We start from the raw sequence: 21750 nt of genomic DNA on the forward strand, positions 1-21750 counted from the left end.
ACGGCGTCCTATGTGGCAGCAGCTGGTGGCGGCAATCCTGTCGTGTGGAAAGCTTGGCCTGCCGAGCTCACGTGGCGGCAATCACGATCATGGTGGCGATAAGGGGTTGTTGTACGGTGGTCGATTGGCTACTTGTAGCGGATCACAGCGGCTGATGTTACTTGGTAATGGTCAGTGCAACGTGGGACTGCGTCTTGGGACGGTGCTTGCGGCAACGACATCGTGGGACGACTTGGCTTGTAGCGGATCGCGGCGGGTTTCTCAGCTCGGCTGAGCCATCCGGTGCAGTACATCGTCGGAAGACGGCGCAAGCGTCATACTTGGCGCGCTGAAGCGTCGGTGAAGCAACGATGAGAGGCAGACCTGCGGCGGTGGCCCGGCTGTTCGATGGAGATCTGAGGAAGTAGGGCAACATTGCTCACCACACTAACAACAACACAAGAAATGGATCCGTGACATGGAGTTTCGGGACGGGCGAGGCGAGCACAAGAGCGAGATGGAGTCCAACGGCGAATGTAGCGAGGCCCCCACGCGTCGTGTACCGTGATGTGGCTGCGAGGCAGCTTCTGAGAGGTCCGGATCCGGAGATATCACTCTGTTAGGTGGAGTGTGGTGTCTGCAGCAGCACTTTGGCGGAGGACCCCGCATGGCGGCGACCTCTTTGGTGGGGTGCAGTCTGCTCCCGTCAGGTTCCTGTCGACGCAGGGCCACTGATGGAGGTTTTGACTTTACATGTGGGTGATTGTTGGTGGGTGCCACCGGAGAGTGGAGTGGGGAGGCCGCATTTCAGTTGAGTGGTGACCTGCGTTGATGTCCCAGTCCAAACGGGTGAGTTCTTTGTTGTTTTTTCTTTTCTTTTTCTAACTATGACCTCCCAGGACTGCAATCTTATAATTTTCTACAGTATCAATACAATACGCAATATGCGTCGTTCTTTCAAACGATTCATAGACGCGGGAAAAAAAAACTCTCTGGGCAAGTAGTGAAAATTTTGATTTCCAATGGATAACGTTCTGAGACTGCAGCGCGAGTAACGGCGAATGATTCAGCGTATCAACAAGTAATGGCTTTTCAGCGAGTTCAGCGCGAAGAAAAACCCGGGAAGCGGAGAGAAGCTTTCGCATGTCGCACGGCTGATTCGCGGGGTCATGCGGCAGATGGATATTCTAGTTGGCGATATTTACCTGCACTTGCCACTTCTATGATCCCCTCGCCTCCTCCTCTGACCTCTCCCATTCGGTCTCCCCTGCCCAACTGACTCCTCTCCCGCACCGCAGAAGAAAGCCCCAACCGCTAGGGTTTCGCGGAGCGGCCGCCGGCGGCCGGGGATCCCGCCGGCTTCATTTCCGTCCGCGCGGATCTGAACTCGCTCCTGCCTCCTACCTTCCGACGGGAGCCGCCTCCTCGACAGTGCCGCGGCTCCCCCTCCCGCGCTTGCGCCAGCTCGTCCCCGCCCGGCGACGCCGCGCCTCGGAGGCTCGGACCTCCTGGGCTCTGTGGCCTCGACCCGTCGCCGTGGCACCTCGTCCCACCAAGCTCCTACGTTCCCCTGGTGCCCGGCGCCGCTCCATCCCCAGCAGAACCTGGACGCCCCCCTGCTCAAGGTAGAAACGAGTTGCCCTCTGCTTGTTTGTGCAATTAACAGATTTCTACGTGCGCGCGTATGTGCCTGTCAGCCTGTATGCAATGTTTAGGGCTCTGCGTGCATAGCTAACGTTTGTCGGTCAGTTTGGAGGAGCAATGTTTGGGATTTTGGCGGTGGGTAATCTTGTTTGCATGTGAGTTTTTTTGGGGTCAGCTTTAGTCACTACTGTCCGTTCTTTCGGTTATCGATCGAAGGTGTTTGGATAAGGGAACAGGTGGCGTTCCTGGACCTTGATTTCATTTTGCTCCATGGTGCTGCCAATTACTAGCCATGAGCTCCGATTGACAAAGCTCTGAGATTTGTGCTCGTCTCCTTCTGGAGACATGTGTCTCTTCTCGATGGACATGAAAGGGTGCCTGTGCTTCTTGGATCATAGACATCGGAGTGTGCATGTGTAGTTTGGCTGCATAGTTGTGTTTGTGTGGGTCGGCGGATGATTGCAACAATGTGCATGTGTATTTGATGACCGAGGAGTGCCTTTTCTACTCTTGTATATGCTTTGCCTTTGATGCAGACCAAAATCGGTCTTTCTGGTCAATACCTATACCGTCCTTTTGATATGTCAAACGAGGAGGGGAAGACCATGTGCTTATTTTTTCTCTTCTCTTGCCAACATCACCCTAGACACAGATACATAAATAAAAGGAAAGTTGCCATGCTTCATATCTTTCTTTTCAAGGGCAAATAACACACAAAAGGGCAAATATTTTGCATCTTTTCAAGGTCAATTTTCAGTTATGGGTCAGGTGTCTACACTGCACCATGATATCTGAAGTTGTTTTGTATTTTTTATTTATAGAGAAACTATGTTATGGTTCATGGAGTGATATTTGAACAAACATTGACAAGGTATTTTTATGCAGGCAAGCTTGTGTTGTCTGCATGGAGTGACGAACTAATGATTATATGTGGTAACAAGTAAGTTTTCCTCTTGGCATTTTACAACCGTAGTAGACTTGCACTTGCTCTCTGTTCTCTTATAACCTATATCATCCTGGCTAAATTTAAAAAATATATATGTATACACATGGATCTGCTTATTTGGTGTTGCTGCATGTATCCCTGCCACCCTCCAACTTCATGCTGGATGACAAGAGTGCCTGTGGGCAGGGATGACACCATGCTGGAATATTTGCCACCACCTAGGCTCATAATCACCATATATTCCTGTGAAAAGTTCGTTGAGTGATGCACCATGGTCAGTTTAGCACTAGCTTCGCTTCTTGTGGGCGACTAGAACAGGGTATTGTTGTATGGGATCTCGTGTTTGAACTGTGGATGTGTATCGGTAGGTGTCATCACTTGTAATGCTGATAATACTTTAATGTGTAAGTTTCTTATTTAATAAGCATAAAACGAGTACTCGGCAGGAAGTGATAAATTTCATCTTTTTATGGCAAATAAAATGCCTTCTCGATCATGGTCCCCAGCAGCAACTCCCTGGCATAAAAAAGAATACGATCGGAAATTCAATTCTTTCTATTCATTATGTAGGAAAATCAATATTTCACTCAGACCTATTATGTTTTTATGGTCTGGAAGTCAAGCGTTTGTTTGTCAAACTACTCAAAAACGTTATGGCAAACCTTGTTGGCTGATTCTTTACTTTGCACTTTCCGTAAAATATTGCAAGATATTCTTGTCAATTGTCATTGTGCTTTCCCATATGCTTATGTGATACTTAAATCTGTAGGTGATTTCTTTTATGTGTGATGCTGTGGGTCAGATAACAATAGATTCTCCTGAACCTTTGCTAAATGCACTTGTTGAAACTGAAGTTACCGCTGATGAACAGATGCTGCATGTGCACTTTTAGTGTGCAGCAAAGAAAAAATGGAGTGTGTTAAGTACTGAATATATAATGCTTTTCTCCTTAATTCATGGTAGATCTCCTTTTTCAATGGATCACAAATGTAAGTTTGCTGATTTTGAATCAAGTGAGCACTAATGACATCTTGTACTTCCTTCTTACAGTTTAGAATCAAACTTGTTGATGTGTCCATTCTATTTAATTTTTTGGTGGCGTGTCACAATGGTTATAGATATAATAGAGTAAAGATATCCCTCCTTTTTGTTTCCAGGGAGTTTAAATTGACCTCTTGGTAGAAGTTATGCTGTCATGTTTTATTAACTACATTATTTATTTGTTTATTTTGTTGCAGAAATAACCATGGGCAGTCGAGATTTCTGCAAACCGCACTCCACATTTTGTTCTTAGAGAACTACTGCAGTGGTTACTGATATACTGTGCGCTAGCCACTCCATAATTTAAATTTCTGGCACAGGACCAACTTCTCTTGTTGCATGGAGTGCAACAAAGATGAAGCTGCGAGAGCAAAAGCTCTGGCAGAAAGAAAAATGCTGGAAAAGGATTTTGTTGCCGCAAAAAGGTTTATTAGCAAGGCGCAGAAACTTTGCAAAGAAGTTGATGACATTGACATTTCAAAAATGTTAAGTGTCTGTGATGTTCACTGTGCTGCTGCAGCAAAGGTAAATGCTGAGATTGACTGGTATGGAATACTGCAAGTACCTGTAGATGCTGATGATGCCCTGATAAAGAAACAATATCGTAAACTTGCCCTTTTGCTACATCCTGACAAGAACAAGTTTGGAGGTGCAGAGGCAGCTTTCAAATTAGTTGGAGAAGCAAACATAACTCTAACAGACAAGTCAAAGCGTATGGTGTATGACATGAAAAGAAGCACCTTCAGAGGCGGTCCAGCAAGACCCCCTCATATAAGAACTGCAGCTGCTAGACCTAGTTCTACTCCTGTGAATCTCTATAATATGCATCAGCAGCAGCAGCAGCAGGCCTCAAATCCTGCAGGGACACAAACAACATTTTGGACTCTCTGTCCATCTTGTGGCATGAGATATCAGTACTACCGTTCAATCTTGAAGAAGGCTTTGCGCTGTCAGAATTGTTTGAAGCCATTTGTTGCGCATGATTTGAAGGAGCAAGCTATTCCTTCCGGGGCAAATCAGCGATCTGCTGGGGTTTGGAAAAATGCAGGTGCACCACAGAACTTTCCAGGTCCTCAAACAAATGTCACTGGTCAGAAAGCTTGGTCAACCACTTCAGGAGTTCATGCCAATGTCAGTCCTCATCATGCTGGTGTAAATATAAGGAGGGAAACTGATGGGAACACAGGTGGGCTAAAAAACAAAATGAAATCTGACCGGGCCACCAGAAATCATTCAAAAGCTAAATCATCTGCAGGATTGAAAAGGGGCAGGAGAGCTGTGATTGAATCAAGTGAATCAAGCATGTCAGAAACTAGTAGTGACAGCGAGGAAGAGATTCTTGAAAATGGTCCTGCTGCAAATAGTGCAGGGCCAGGTCAACAAACCCGCAGATCAAGCAGGCAGAAGCAAGAAGTTAAGTATAATGAAGATAGCGACAACGAAGATGTTGAAGATGACGATAACAAGGACGTTGATGATTTTGTGAATTCTCCTGTATTAAAGAGGTTGAGGAAAAGTGTGTTCCATGGTGATCACAGCAATACAGCAGCAAAGCCGAACACAGACATAGCTGACCATAATGGTCCGACAAATGGTGTTAATGACTGCAGGAACACAGAAGATAAAGGGAAAGGAGGTGAGTCATGTGGAGATAAAACATCCAATGGAATTGAGCAAATGAAGAGAGGAACAATGCATGCTGGAAAAAATAATGATGGAAAAGAAAAGGCATTTGATTCTGTCAGCAACAATGGTCCAGTTCTAAATGATCGAAAAGAAAAGGCATTTGATTCTGTCAGCGACAATGGTCCAGTTCTAAATGATGATGATGCTCCAGGTGATAATCAATACTACACATTTATGGATCCTGAATTTTTTGATTTTGACCAACTTCGAGGTGTAAATCAATTTAGAGCCAACCAGATCTGGGCTGTCTATGATGATCAAGACTGTATGCCTAGATTTTATGCTCGAATCACGAAGGTAAAAACTACCCCAAAGTTTATGCTGCATTTTGTTTGGCTGGAGCTTGATCCCACAAATAAAGCGGAGAGGGCATGGTCTTACGGAGGTCTGCCTGTTGCCTGTGGACGCTTTATGCATGGACAGTCAGAGACAGCCAAAGAAACTGCTATGTTCTCGAGAACTATATCCTTTGAGAAAAGCAAGACAAGAAACTCCTATGAAATATATCCAAAGAAAGGTGAAGTTTGGGCTCTTTTTAAGGGATGGGATATTGGTTGGAGCTCAGATGCTGACAATCACAAAAAATTCAACTATCGGTATGAAGTGGTTCAAGTTCTCTCTGATCTCACCACGAGCACTAGCATTATTGTCATGCCGCTTGTGAAGATAAAAGGTTATGTTAGCTTATTCATGCAGTCTAGAGAGGCAGCTCCATACGTGATATCTCAGGGTGAGACACTGAGGTTTTCTCATTGTGTCCCGCATCATTTGATGAGAGGAACTGAAAAAGAAGGCGTTCCAGAAGGATCTCTTGAACTTGATCCTGCAGCTCTTCCCCTTAACTTGGAAGAGGCTTTTCCATCTGTTGTCCCAGAATGCAGTTCTGTAAGAAGTCAGGGACGTGATGCCAAACATGCAGGTTCGGCCAGTAGGAATAGCTCCCACAGAGGATCTAGGAAGGTGAGTGATGGGCAACATACAGCATCCATGAATGTAGGGATCGCTACAAAGACACCAAAGGAAGAGAATAGCAAGCATAACACTGGTACTGCTGAACTTACAGATGTCGATGATGATAATGTCCAAACAGAGTATGTCTGTGCTGAATCAGAATTCTATTATTTTTCAGAAATAAGATTGCTTCAAAAGTTTTCACCTGGGCAGATCTGGGCTCTCTATAGTGATGTAGATAAATTCCCCAATTACTATGCTTACATACAGAAAGTTGATCTCAAGAATGATAAAGTGCAAGTTAGATGGCTTGATGTTTGTCCTCGAGGAGAAGAGGAGAAAAGATTGCTTCAAGAAGAACGGACAGTTGGGTGTGGAACCTTTAGGCTTTCAAGCATTCACGAGTTGATGACTTACACTGGTACAGATGCCTTTTCTCATCCTGTAGAGGCAAGATCTGCTGGCAGAAAAGGCGAGTATGAAATAATTCCTCATCTGGGTGAGATATGGGCTGTTTACAAGAATTGGAGGGCAGGATGGACTGCACACGATTTTGAAAACTGTGAATATGAACTGGTGGAGATATTTGGCCAAACTGATTCGTCCATACAGGTTCAGCTTTTGAGGAAAGTGGATGGTTATAGGACGGTATTTATGCCATACAGAGCAGAGGGATCTGTGAAGACAATAAGAAAGGATGAGTACCCCAAATTTTCTCACCAGATTCCTTGCTTTCATCTGACACATGAAAAAGGTGGCAAGCTTCGAGGCTATCTGGAGCTCGATCCATTGTCGGTACCAGAGGAATTCCTCTTTACTTGATTCAATGTGAGAAGCCTTATCTGCAGTGAATCTGGAGCTTTCTTGTGATGAATTTTCCGGAACTAAGGTTCTGCGAATGTTGGATGGTTCCACAATTCTGCATTTTTCTTTTGAGTGACAGACATAAGGTGTCTGGATTTCAGCATCTGTAGCACTAACGTTATGGTGGACTAGATTTGGGCCGTACCAATCTGCACAACGAAGGCATTAAATTGGACTCTTTTGCTAGATGGCTATCCGGCAGCAGGCTGCAGTTCAAAAGATGAGTAATTTTGTTGCAGCTGCTATTTGTAGTTAGCATTAGTTGTATCTAGTGTTTTAGTTCTGATGTAAAAACTGCAGCTCTTCCTTTTTTTTCCTCCTAGTGTAATCTAAATGGTAGTACTGTATTTGAACTGTGGGAGGCCAACCTGATGAATTATCAGAAGAGGCCTGTTGCCTCCCTTTCCTGAAACTGAAACATGAAATCCAACAAGTCAGGTTTGGCTGATCTATTAGTGATGGTTATGCTGGTGTTGCTGTGAAGGGGATGGACAGGACACCCTCCTGCGGGCTGCGGCTCGTCTTATAACTTCATTTCTATTCGAATCTCCCTCTGTATAAAAGTTGCACTTGCGTCCTGATTTTGATAGCCTCCTTTTTTCTGGAGCTCTGTTCATTTGCTGTGATTAGGATCAGACGAGTCTCATGTCAAACTTACTGAATTTCTGTTACGGGATAGAATCATGAAAGGTTGTAGTTCATATGTGGAGATTTTCTTTCACCTCTATCTTCATCATTAGTTTGTTCACTGTATGCATTATTCTGAAAGGATAGAATCATAAAAGTTTGTAGTTTGATGACTAAAATCAGATTCTGGCAATAGTTTGATGCCCCAAAAATGGACTTTTGCCAAAATACTATCCTACCCTGTTAGCATCATTCAATATCATCTCATGTATTCAGTATTCTACAGTTGCAGCAGCTGAAGTTTGTGAGTCCTGAGGTGAGGAGAAATGAACTTGAGTGTTTCAAGTTTCTTTGAACTATGTTGGTACTTTTTTTAGACCAACTATGGTTGTTAGTTAAGACGAACTACATGACTCAACATGATAAATGATAACGACTATACTTGAACGAAGGAGCCAAACATGACACATCGAGAAGCAGGGGGCAGTTCGAAATGAAATGGAACGAAAATGGAGCTTGATCATCTATTTCTGCAGGGATTCCAAATTGGCCTCCCTCCTGATGCAACCTCTCTCTCCACGATCATGCCCGTACGTGTATGCCGAAATGCAGATGTTCATTCACTTGCTTTATTTCTTTTGAAAAAGCAAACTGGTGCTACTGTTCATCATGAATTGACCATGGCCCTGTTCGTTCAACACGGTCCATTTACACAAGTGCCGCTGGATCCACAGCTGATGACGGCCCATTACAGCTGCCCGTCTAATCACATCGCGCAGCCCAGCTGCATCCCGCCCGCCCAACTCAAAACCCACGCTCACAAGTCACAACATGCGCCAACGGCCTGTTCACACCGGTCACAAAAGTCGTTTTGGAGAACTACGTTAATAGATTTTTTATTTTTGTTCCAAACTGCTCCGTCTAGGTACGTTTAGATTTTTCCAAAATTAAATATTTTTACAATTTTAGTCAATAAATAATTATTTATAGAAAATGTTATATATTATAATAGTTGGTTTCACAATAAACCTACTAACACAATTTTTATATTATTAGTCTATAATTATTTTGCTATTCGTACTTAAAATTAAAAAAGTTGAATTGAAAAAAATCTAAACATAGTTGAATTGAAAATATGGAGGGAGTATGCATTTAGAAGAATAATATAAATCTAAATATAACTGTTACAGTAAAAATCATTGGATTTTATAAACATCCCATACTCTAATAGAAATCAGTGTAGATTCCGATATTCTTCCGATAGAAAACAGTGGCTAAAATTACCGATAAGAGATCCTTGCATTCCAGAACATACATTGTTTTGCTGGCCAAAACCAGTAATAGTAACATAAAAAAACAAAATCACGCGATATTGGATGCACGCTAGGGATGGATGGCAAAAATGTTGGTCCAAAGCTTTAAATCACTAAGCATGAAGAAAGGAAAAACACCTCCCCAGGAGCCTCTAAGAAATTATGGTGTCTGATTGATTAACCAAACGAAGGCTACATAACTGTTTGACACGGGTTTTAATTTTGACTACATATCTTCAATGCAAAACGACGGCAAAAAGAACAGAAGACCTATACCAACAGCAACAAATGATGATTAGTTAAATACCTGATGGAACAGACCTCCATCAAGAACCCAGTGAATGGTAACCAGAACAAACAACATGCTCCTAATACATATATACACATCTTTCAGCACAACAGAGCTGACTGCGGTGGCCTACACGCTCCCTTCGCTTTGCTGTATTTACCCTATGTATTTTTCCCAGCTGTTATTCCAAAAGGGCACTCTGCGAGAATTATCGATGGACTCATGGAACTCCCGCAGATTCTCATTGTTGAAGCGAAGCAGCTGGCTGCCCCAGCATCTCCATGTTTAGATACAATGATGGCTGCAAAGGTGAGGACTGTTAAAAATAGAAAACTGCTGTCCGGAAAAAAAAATTACTGAAATTGTGACTGGAAAAGCGTGATGCCGTGATGCAAAATTTACTGAACCGGTAGGCCATTAAAGACAGACATAACATCAAATGATGCACAAGTTGGAAGCTATCAAAATTACCATTTCATGCCAAATGGTCCTATGGTTTGGATAGGAATCTATTGAAGCGCTGCACTTTTGCAGCAGATATTTTTGAAATCTGCAACCTGTCAGGCACATTCCCACCACGCAAAACTTTTCTCCTTTTCCGCAAACGGAACAAGAAATCTTCAGTATCAAGGACATACGAGACCTGCATCCATAGCATTGACAGGTTGCTTCATTCTTTATTCTTGACTAAAATCGCATGTGATGGAATATCCAATCAGATCAAGATGCCATACCTTAGAGGTCTTGCAGGATATCTTGCATTCAAGACCATTTACAACGTTGATACCATCCATTGCCTTCAAAGAATCTGAAGGCTCATCGTTATTTGAATGTTTTCGTTTATTCCTGGGAGAACAACACACAATCAGACACAAACAAGGGAAATGGAACCAGGAGTTTCATCGTGAGTCGGAGAAAATAATACCTTCCAAGGTAGACGCCTTCAGATAATTTCTTATCTGACATACTACACAAATACTCGCTAAAAAGATACGAGGAAAAATTTGGATCAATTGATACTGCGGTCACTTCTGGCTTTTCGTGACCATATTCCATCAGCTGAATAGACAACCTTGTCGGATTTGAGCACTGCCATTGACAGCACAAACTAATCAACATCATTCCACAAAAAGAAAGAACTATTAAAGTACGCATTGTCTGCACAGTAGAACTTCGCATTTGTAGTACACAAGAATGAGCAATCATTTTGGCACATGTACAGGAGAACATAAGAAGTTTTGAAGCATGGGAATTATTAGAGACTGCACAAAAAGTGTTGCTTACACTTTCAAAACGGTATATGCTCTCATCATGGAGTAAGACACGGGCATTTTCATGATAAACTAGGTCAAAGAACCTCCCAGAAGATCTTGATTTTTCATATAAATATAGTTGCAGAAGCTTATTGTCCATTTCGTCTGTTGCTATTGCTTGAAGCTGGCATCACAAAATTTGATAATTAATATGTCATCCAAGCCCGAACAAAATTAACAGAATAAGGGATGAACCAGTTTACCTGCTTCACCACTTTGTAAATCAGTTTGTCTAAAGTGAAGAGTACATATGATTGAGTTCCAATAATAGCGCGGCAATCATCCTCAAACTTGGTGTTGTCAGAAGAACCATCGAGCAAGTTGTACAGCGCAGTCATAAACCTTCATAGGAAAGACAGATCAGTAAGTCATCATATATGGGTATGATGCATTGTGAACATATTTATTTTAGTAGCATGCATTGTGAACATTGCAGAAATGCAAATATTACTTCGCATATAGGTTAGGCGGGTTTGTATCCTTGGAAGTCCTCCATTTCTTTTCCGCAGTAAAAGAGTTTGTTTTTGCTGAAAGGAGTCTCTCATATAAGATCTGCAATAGACACTTATTTAGCAAGAAGACAGTGCATACAGAGATATAAAACCAAGGGTAGTGGAAACCTGACCTGATGTAGCCTGAACAAGACATAAAACGAATCATTTCCATAAAATATACGTGAGGACTTCTCATCTCGATCATGCAAAGCTGTAGGTACATGCTTGGCAAGTGGTTTAACTGAGTGCAGAAAGCGTTCCGAATGCGGTAGTGATAGTCCTCCTTCCACGTCATGTGTCTCAGTTGTTCCTTCTGCCTCACCCTCACTTTCAGCCTTCGCATCCTGATCATCATGATCCATATCCTCTTCTTCCTCATCATGGTCTTCCCGAGAGCATTCCTCACCATCACCAGATTCACTGCCTGATGCATCTTCACCAGCCTCTGAGGCATTTTCACTGTCCTCAGTAGACCTCTGAGCACTTTCCTCGCCTTCATCATCAGCATCAGCATCATTCTCGCCGGCTGCCTCAGAAGATGGTACCACTTCCCCAGGCCTACCCTGGAACGGTTTGCTTGTGGAACCTTCCTTTGCTTTAGATGCTCCATCTTCAAAAGGAACAAAATGGTCCTCTTCAAAATCTCCATTCGGTGATAATTCACCCTCTTCTCTTTCAACTTTTGAAGTATTATGGGCTGCAGAACCTTCATTATTCAGGCGCCCTTTGTTTCCTTCATTGGTGCCATTTACAGATGATCCCGGCCTCCCTGTCTCCCCTCCCTGTCAAAGAAAAAAAAATAGAAATATGAGTTAAATGAGTTTGCTGGATGCATTTTTTTAGGAAAGCAGTGAATGTATACATAAATATCCAATTATATTGCGACATAGCTGGACAGTAAAAATGGTTTGATGAAAGATCTTGTACCTCCGCAGAAGGCAATGTTTCATTGCCACCCCTGCCGCCTTCACCAGCCGTCTCAACTGCATCATGAGAACTTTTAGAAGCATTCACACCTAGCAATCCATGCAAACCATAAGAACTGGCAACATGAAACCCAACCAAGTTATGAACAACAAAGAATATCGAAGCAGCAGAACAAACCTGGCGTAAGTTCCAAATTAGCCTTCTGTTGTTCGATCCTAACAGCAGGTAAATTCTCTGCGGATCGCTCGGTAGAAGCCATGTTTTGGGCACTTATGGAAGGTGTTTCATCTGCGGCAGGTGCAGCACTGTGCAGTCTTCCATTTAATGCAGAGTTTGATGGTTCCTCACCTCTACGAGCAGTTCGATCTGCATCGTGGAAACCATTTTGAGTGTCTGTTGCAACTCCATTTGCCAATCTAGCCCGGGATGACGGTCCTTGCTCACTTTCATCGCCATTGCCTTGTTTGGCAACAATCCCTGCTCCAGTATTACTTTCCCCAACACTTGCAAGACCAGTTTTTGCTGTTCGGCTCTTAGCCTTAACTAGGTCTGGATCCTCAGAACCATGCGTTCGAGGCTGAACACCCAAAATTGGCTCTAGAAAAGTTGTCCATATTCTCATCACTTTATCTAATTGATCCGAAGAATTGCAGACTTCGCCGCAGGAGTACTTGATGATCTTATGTAGATCTTCATGGATTTCTGAGTCTACATACTCAAATGATATATTGGGAACTATAGGCCGCCTATTGCCAGCAGCGATGGCAAGGAGTACGTCATCTTCCTTCCTTTTCTTCTCATTAATTTCTTTTATCTCCGTCAGGAGAGCTACACAAAGAATAAAATATTATAGTTTAGCACCAGGCAAGGGTGGACCTACAACCAGAAGAAACATTCACATGTAATAAAGTTTTACATACACTTTGTACTCAGGTTCTTCGTATCTTGCTGCTTGAAATAGAAACTACGATGGTCAAGTGACTTGTGGTAATTCTTGGCATATATTTCGGCCCAAACTTTGTTGAAATCTGATCGGCACCTTGACCACTCTTCCTGCTTTTGTTTGAGTCTAGTTAGGATAACTGGCAATGCAACACTAGCATTTTTGCGAAGAACATCCATCACATCCAGACCATGATCACCGTACAATCGCTCAATGCACCTCAGGTTCAAAGCTGTCAATGCGTCAACAACCCACAATACCAGTCAAGCTCCATTCAGTTCAAGCATCGCCAAATATTATTAACCTATATTCCTGAACAAATACTTACGAGTTAAATGCTCATCAATGCGTATAGGACTCTCAGGTTTTACTGAGTTGTCTTGCATCTTTTCTATCAACTCTTCAACCCGCTTAGTCGCAGCATTAACTGATTCCAACAGCATATCGAGCTCAAACCTGAAAAAAGAAGTTAAGAACAAGTTCAAACCACAGTTAAGAACTGAATCAGCATAAGCTACACTTACACAGCTTATAAAGAACAAATAATATTCGTAAGTGAAATGATGCTGGTTAGAGGCAAAAATACGGTGAACCAGCCAGTTACGGTCGTACCAGCCGGGACAGGTAAAATTTAGTAGTCAAGTTTTTGAGTCCTTGCTGGTTAGATGGCGTAACTCCAGAGAATAATTTTAAGATAATATACGCATGCCTGCCATATGCAGCACACCTAGATTTGTAAACATAGCTTCTGTTTTAATATAATCAAGCTCACAAAAATACATCAGCAAGGCAAACTTCAGTGGTACAACTACTTCAGCTCAACTACCCAATTAATACTTAATTACTTATTCATGCAGGAACAACTGTTTTCCACTTTGGTCACAAGCTAACAAATTAAGCTTTCTGGGAATCAACTGCTGCCAAGAGATACAGGGGTTTCCACTAGCACTGATTTCTTGTTAATAGTTTACAACAAGTACTTAGAGCACATGTAGTCAGGAAAAAGGTATGAGATTATGTGAGCAAAGATAAGGAAACAACAGAAGGAAAGATACAGCACATGAACAAATACTCAGTTAAGAATGGTTCAAAAACAAAAGCATGCAATGCACAACGCGTCAAACTTGGAAAATATGGCATGCAATATGGGCCATCTATTAACAGTTAGCCAACCCCCCTTAGGAGCATGGTTTATGCCTATGCATCTTAAAAAGATAAAGATAAAATAAATACCATTGACTAATTAAACCACATGTACGAGCAACTAAGCAAATGGTTTTTCTTCCTTTTTATTTCTTTCCACCAAAATATAGGACTACTACTTACGCATATTCACATAAAAAATGTAAAACACTAGCAACAGCATGGATATTAAATATTGGTGGTAGCTCTACAGGCCCTTGCTAATGTGAATGCTGAAAGACTGTTCTCCTCAAAGTTCATATGCCCACAACTATGAAGTTTAATCTACGTATAGCAAAGATAAATCAGCACCTGTCATCCTCGCATCTAAACAAGCTTTCTTCATACTGATTCTTCCTCATGTGCTTAAATGAATAATCTTCACTTCCTGATGTCACTGATACCCAGTGATCATTAAGAACAGAGGCTCCAAGATCAGTCCTGTTGCTGGCCGGGGGCATGGGATACTGAAAACATGATTGAACAAAAAAGTGTTATATGAAACACAGTACACAGAGAACTACATTATATGAATCAGCTTACGTTTTTAGGTAGGAGACGGTAACTGGGAGTGCATCGTTGACAGTTTGAGAGGTCAAGCTCTGAAATCGGTTTCGACAGGTTGTACTTCTCTTTGCCAGAGAACATAGACGGTTTGTGGCTAGCACCTTCCTTTGAATTGAATGTTGATCCTTTATCAAGTCTCTCTCTTTCCTTTTCTCTTTCCTTTTCCCGATCTCTATCCCTGTCCTCCCTATCCCGCTCTCTATCCTTCTCCTTATCCTCCGTTTTAATTCTTGCAGTTGGCCCTTCATATTAGATAATCAATGTTAACATGATAGTTTGAAATAATTAGGACACTGTTATGCAAAGTTTCAAGCTAGTACATACTTTTATTGAAGACTCCAGCAAGAAATCCATCTGCAACAAGGTACAAAAACTTTAAGAATTCATCCATATTACAAGATGATCATAAATATCTATGAACTGTGTAATAAATTACCTATATTTTCACAATGCTCCAAGAATTCATTAAACCCTTCCATAAGTTCTGGATAATGTTGGAGTATATCATTCACCTGCAAACCAATGTAACTTATCCGTGATTCACCTTTTGTTAAGTAAACTCATGCAAGTACTATTGAGTGAAGTTAGTAAAGGGATGCAAAAAAATCAAATATTAAGTGTAAACAAATGAATGGATGAGTGAATAAATAAGAAACCAACCAAGTTCTTCAGTTCACTTCTCGTGATAATCTCTTGGCTGTAGATGTGTAGACATTTCAAAAACTCCTGGTAAGCATCATGCTCCAGCTTTTCCTTCACTTTCTCACAGAAATGGAACTCGTGTGTGTATACGCCTGATATTGCAAGAGAAAGCATGGGCGTAAAAAAACAAGTAGAGAGCAAACCATTTTCTCCAAACGTACAGAAGATATTAATGGTACATAACAGCTAAATTTGACCAAGTAGTAAGTATTAGAAATGACAGCATAAAGTAGGTTTTGCAGACATGCATAAAAGACCAATGATATTCAAGCAAAGTAGGTTTTGCAGACATGCATAAGAGACCAATGATATTCAAGCAAAGTAGCAAACCCAATTCAGCCATATATAGTAACAAAATATGTCTGTGCATCGTTTTTAACATCTACTATCCAGCATATTTTAAGGTCCTGCAGCACCCAAATTGCATTTTTACTTTCAAGGATGGTGCTATGAAGATGGATGTGAAGTAGCATATATAACATACCGAACATAAATAATGTGCAACTACTCGGAATATGCCAAAAGACTTACTCTTCAGCGCATCCTTATCGTCGTACGATGAAGCAGAAATGCTATGTATTCCATGATTCTCACTGGGGCCTCCTTGGTGTGTCTCAGCACCTGCAGTATCCTCCATCTTCCTTGGAAAAGGCTTTCGCTTACGCTGTCCAATCTCCAGCTCTCTGCTGTCATGTTCACCATCCTTGTCTTCTCTCTCATAATCTCTTCTATCCCTTTCAACCTTCCGTTCTTTTTCTTTATCAAGACGTCTTCTCTGGCGATCATGCTCCACATCAGGACGGTCAACACTGAAGTCACGGTCGGCATGTGACAGATAAGCTCTGTCCCTCTGAAGAAAGAAAGAAAGAAAAGGTGGCATGTCAACTATCTTTGTAGCATAAGAGCTATGAGATGGTGTCTAGATGCAGTAGTACAGAAAATGCTAACCGACAACCAAGACACAGCTTTATCCTACTTCCTGCAAGCTAACTATCCTTTAAATTGAAAATAAGTAGAATCCACAAAACTGCACGTCATTTCTACCTTATCACCGTGAAGGGTCCTATTGGCAGGAGGCACTAGAGAGCCCCTGTCCTCCCGCTTAACCAAACCACCCCTTGAAGATGCCACTGCTTGTGGAGCCACTGAGGTATCAGGCAGGAAGTGCTGGAATTCTTCAAGCAAATCTTTATGTTCAGCGAACAGCTGAGCAACCTGCCAAAAATGACAAGCAAACTCACAAACTTTAGCGCAAGCATAGACATACAAGCAAAAACCAGCAAGAGAAAATAGTACCTCCTGGTAAACGTCTTGGATGGACTTATTATCCTTGCGGTACATGTTGAGAATGTCCAAGAATGCCTTGTAAACTTGCTCATCATGCTGAAACCGATTCTGTGAAAGGAAAGCAATGTTGCAATAAATCGCTAGTTCGCCGCATATCACACCATCAGTACATGATAGATCAACCTATATGTGTATACATATATTAATACCTTTATCTTGTTCACAAAATTGATTGCTTCCACAAAATCTACAGGCTTCTTCTCCTCCTGTAGCTTGATCGCATAGCCCTTGGGCAGGAAGGCGTTGAACCCAAGGATCAGCTCAGGGTACCCGTTGAAAAGGGTTTTGACACGTATAATCACTCCATTGGTGTCGATCCTGCATCCGACAGTTTCACCACCGCACGATTAACGAGTAGAAACGTAAATATTTAGCTCCAGGGGAACATGGGAAACGGTTAGAATCGGATTGGCCAAAGGCAGGCTGGCAGCATGGACCAACCTCTCGCTCTTGAAGTCCCGCATGACCTCGAGGAACTCCTCGTACTTCTCCCGCTTGTCCTGGAACTTATCCTTGACGGCCTTGAGGTAGACGAGCGCGTCGTTGGTCGTCAGCTTCTGGTTGGCCGAGGCAGCACCCGCCGCCTGCTGCGACTGCGCTGGTGGAGCAGCACCAGCCTGAGGCGGCGGCGCGGCCGCCGACGCTGAACCGGGCAGAGGCATGTGCTGCGGCTGTGCCGCCCTGCGAAAGGAGAAAACCGGACCGTTGGACCACAGGATAGAACCGTAGGGGGGCAAAAACCGCAAAAATAAACATTTTTACAGCCTAGACTTCAAATTGGGGCAAACAGCCACGAAATCAGCGAAAAAAATCAAACAAATCCCAGACAAACCCCGAATTCGCCCGGCAGATTCAAATATTCTCCCTCGCTCGCCGACCCCACGCAGCAGGACGGCAACCCAAAAACGAGAATCAAACGCGCAACAGAAACAAAAAAAAAACACAGAAGCGAGCGCGGCGGCGCCGGCGAGGAACCGTAGCGAGGCGGGCCGGAGAGTCGGCGACTCACGGATCGGATCGGGCGAGGTTGGGTCGCTTGAGCTGTGACCCCATGAGCGCGTCGTCCCTGGCGCCGCGCTTCATGCCCCCATGCACCGGCCTCCCTGCTCCTCCACCTCCACGCCCTCCTCCTCACCCACGCGCGCGAGCCGATTCCTCCCTCGAGCAGCAACCCCCCTTATTCTCCACCGCCGCCGCCGCCGCCGCCGCCGATCTCACCCCGGAGCACGCCGGCCGCCGCCGACGCCGGATCTGCCGGCCGCGACCACCCTCCAACCCTCGCCGGACGCCGCGCCTGGACAGCACGAGGCGGCGGGAGCTAATCGCCAGAGACGCGAGGGAGAAAAGGGGGGCGAGCGAGCGAGAACGAAACGAAAGGGAACGGCTCGGGCTCGGGGTCGGAGGGGGGTAGAGAGAGAAATGGGGGTGAGGGCTCCGCTAAGTAAACCTATCGCGGAGGGGACGCAGCCCGCGGCCGTTGTTGCGCCGCCGGCCGCCGCCGGATCCGAGATAAGGGCCACGTGGACGGCGGCGATGGACGCGGCCGGGGTGGGCCGTGCTTAGAAGGGCGGTGAGCTCACCGGGTCCGGGTCGGGGGGGGTTGGCTTGTGCTGCGGGTAACACACGCGCCGGTAGCAGCGGGTGCGGATACCCCCCCCGGGAAAATTTCGGGGCGGCGTGGCGGTGGCTGTGCGGGCTACGCGCGGATTAGAGAAGGGGGTCGGGAAGGGATTAGCGCGCAACGGGGCCACATGTCAGCGGGGGTACGACCGGGCCGGGACGCGCGTCCCGGCACGCGCTGCAGGTTAACCTAACCACGAGAGAGACGCAGGGAGAGCGCCGTGGTTTTGTGTGGTGTATTTTCATTCCATTTCGATTTTATTTTTCTTTTGGTAAGAAATGCTAAGTTGCTAACAAAATACATGGGTGTTGGCTTCCGTTAGTAACAAAGTTGCAAAAGATGTATACGCATGGTGTGGCCGCTAATATGGAATTACGGAGATTGCTATTGGTATGAAGTACGAACACAGCGGTGAGTAAAAAGTTTGCTTGGAGACGTCCGCAAGCAAAGGACCGAATAGGGTAACATAGCATGGGTAACTATAATTTGCCTTATAACATGCACGTAAAACCAAACAGAAAAAATATATGTGATAGTATTAAATAATACATTGAATTGAATTGAATTAAGGTATTTGGATTCGCCTGGCTTATACTCACCGCCTCTCTTTCTCCTCCCTTTGTTGGTGTCGTTTTTCCTACCCACTTCCATTACTCTTTTCCGTTTGTGCGTGTTCCTTAGCTCACCTCCGTTTCTACTGGCACGTGTCCTTTCTCCCCCCACGTAATCTTCTCCCACTGATTTCGTATGCTCTCCGACCGCCATTTCTCTCACTATGCGACAAACTTTTGGGAGCGGTCATTGACAATCTTTCATCCAAATGGCAATGTTGTAAACGCTTTTATACAGATCTCTTAAAAGTCTTGTATGTTTCTTTTTTTAGCAACTAACGAGTAGGGTAACATTGTATGGGTAACTACGATTTACCTAACAACATCCACCTAAAACTGAATGGAAAGATTATCCATGCTAGCACTAAATAATATGTTGAATTGACGTATTTGATTCACCTTGCTTACACTCACCTGCCACTTTTTCTCCCTTTTGTCGGTGTCGTTTTTGTCTACCCACTTCCGTTACTCTTTCCATTCATACGTATTCCTTAGCTCACCTCCGTTACTCTTTCCATTCATGCGTGTTCCTTAGCTCACCTCCGTTTTTCTACTGGCACGTGTCCTTTCTCCCCCATTGATTTTGTATGCTCTCCGACCGTCATTCCTCTCACTGCACGACAAACTTTAAGAAGTGGTCATTAACAATCTTTCATCCAGATGGAAATGTTGTAAGCGCTTTTATACAAATATTTTAAAAACTTTGTCTGTTTCTTTTTTAGCGGCTAACAAGTAAGTAGCATGATGGAGCACAAAGTCACCAAACCAAATCGATCAAAATAGAAACATACAATGGAGCCTAGTTTTGACACAAACTGATATCAGCTTTGCTTTTACACATATACGTGGTCATGTCCTTAGTGTCATGATAGGGTTTTGCTCGGAGATGTCGGGAAGCAAATCGACTAGGGTAACATTTAAGGGTAACTAGATTGGCCTAATAACATGTACATAAACCAAATAAAAATATTATTTATGTTAGTATTGAATAATCTGCTGAACTGAGGTATTTGGATTTACCCTACTAAACTCACTTACCTCTTTTTCTCCCTTTCTTAATGTTGTTTTCATTCGCTCACCTCTGCTAGTTTTATCATTCGTGTTTGTTCCTTAACTTATCTCCACTTGTATTGACTTATGTCCTTTCTCCACACGTCATCTCCTCCCACCGATTTTGTAGCTCTCCAACCATCATTCTTCTCTCTACCTAGCAAACTTTTAGAGGTGACCATTGGCAATCTTTCATCCAGATAGCAAAAATCGTGAGCGCTTCTATACAAACTTTTGAAAAGCTCCATTCTTTGCTGTTGGTTAACGGCCAACTAGGTAAGAAGTGTAACAAAGCACAAACTTGATCTCTACTTAAGGAAGTAGCGAGCACATGTTCGCTACTAGCCCTCTTTTAAAGTCAGTGTATAAATTTTTTTAAAAGGAGCAAATATACCCAGCCTTCTTTGGAGGCTAAAATTTGTGCCAACTACACTGAAAAACTCTACTCTCTGGTTGCATCCGGACACATGAAAACATTTGTTACTGAAATGCATATGGCAAGGTATATGAGTTCTTGGATAATGCTAACAGCCTGACACTGATAGTACACGTTTTGATTTGATGTCTGATACTACTCGCTCCGTCCCTTTTTATCAGTCGTTCTCAGTTCTCGAGAATTTAAATGTAATCAACTTTGACCAAATATATATAAACAATATTAATATTTATGGTACATAATTAGTATCATTAGATAGATCGTTGAATCTACTTTCATAATAAATTTATTTAAAAATATAAATGTTGCTAATATTTTCTACAAATATAGTTAAACTTAAAAAAGTTTGACCAGCACGCTTCCCACGGCGACAGATATTAAGGGACGGGAGTACACAGTTCGTCATTTTGATCAGATCAGGCACCAAACGCGAAGCTCAGTGCGCGACTGCTGCTGAACCAGGCAGAGCACACAACATGTTGACCTGACAAACCTCCGCCGGCACGTTTCCTATATACTAGTTAAAGAAGCGGCAGGGGGGCGACCGGGCGAAGGAGATTTTGCTCCGGTGGGTGCAATTCCTCGCTTGGAGATCGGGTTAGCTCTCCTAAACTGCAAGGTAGTAAGACTCAGGCACGAGCACGTCGTGCAACCGCTAATGCGTCCCCCGGATTCGATCGCCTCCGTAGCTAGCGTAGCACATGATTTTTTTTTTTGAAAGCAGCGTAGCACATGATTTTTAAATTGAAACCAAATTGTACATAGTTTAATTTAAGGACGCGTATCCTGGAAAAGGTTAAGGCACGGCCTAAAGGCTGCCTTTTTTTCCATTTCCCCTTTCGCCACGATATACACATACAGAGTATATTCCATGGCCTAATTTTTGTTTTATTTTATACGAGTCCTCAATGCAACTAACCGCTAGGGTTTGGCAGCAACATAGAGTGCCTTTCAGTAGCTAGCAACCCTACCCTGTTTTGGAACGCGAGAATTTCAGTGGAATCCTGCGGAAGCGCCCAGCGAGCAAGGCTGCTTGCTATCCTTCTCGCCTCTTCCCTGTCACCAGTAGACCTATCCCATCCAGCTCTCTCTGTAACAACGAGCCGAGCAACAGGGATGAGGTCAGACGAGGGCGTGGACCATGTCGTCCGGTCCGGTCCGGTCCTTCCTCCCCGAGCCGCCTTACGTAGCGTGTTGGCGCCTCTGCGTGCACCGGA

The 21750-nt window shown here is 43.7% G+C and overlaps 2 protein-coding genes across 3 annotated transcripts; one reads left to right on the plus strand and one right to left on the minus strand.

The window, feature by feature from the left end:
* Positions 1–1217: 1217 nt before the first annotated feature.
* LOC117855823 (uncharacterized) lies at positions 1218–7563 on the plus strand. The gene is made up of 3 exons (XM_034738217.2): positions 1218–1604; positions 2509–2563; positions 3808–7563. Exon 3 carries the CDS (start codon positions 3950–3952, stop codon positions 7067–7069), a length of 3120 nt encoding a protein of 1039 aa, XP_034594108.1. The 5' UTR covers positions 1218–1604; positions 2509–2563; positions 3808–3949; the 3' UTR covers positions 7070–7563.
* A 1641-nt stretch (positions 7564–9204) lies between these two features.
* On the minus strand, positions 9205–18217 carry LOC117855430 (paired amphipathic helix protein Sin3-like 4). Of its 2 annotated transcripts, none has more exons than XM_034737783.2 (23): positions 17825–18217; positions 17257–17496; positions 16965–17133; positions 16765–16863; positions 16513–16683; positions 16000–16318; positions 15427–15560; positions 15203–15278; positions 15091–15120; positions 14743–15008; positions 14512–14666; positions 13346–13473; positions 12995–13249; positions 12252–12902; positions 12075–12130; positions 11279–11929; positions 11105–11205; positions 10857–10995; positions 10625–10777; positions 10266–10429; positions 10075–10186; positions 9812–9983; positions 9205–9641 (listed from the first exon to the last, which is right to left on the minus strand). In XM_034737783.2, exons 1-22 carry the CDS (start codon positions 17896–17898, stop codon positions 9831–9833), a joined length of 4296 nt encoding a protein of 1431 aa, XP_034593674.1. In that variant the 5' UTR covers positions 17899–18217; the 3' UTR covers positions 9205–9641; positions 9812–9830. The 2 variants fall into 2 exon arrangements, with proteins under 2 accessions (XP_034593674.1, XP_034593673.1); XM_034737782.2 differs by having other exon boundaries at positions 12075–12163.
* Between the last annotated feature and the right edge of the window lie 3533 nt (positions 18218–21750).

The sequence above is a fragment of the Setaria viridis genome, chromosome 5 (genome assembly GCF_005286985.2).
Source record: "Setaria viridis chromosome 5, Setaria_viridis_v4.0, whole genome shotgun sequence".
Classification (NCBI taxonomy): Eukaryota; Viridiplantae; Streptophyta; class Magnoliopsida; order Poales; family Poaceae; genus Setaria; species Setaria viridis.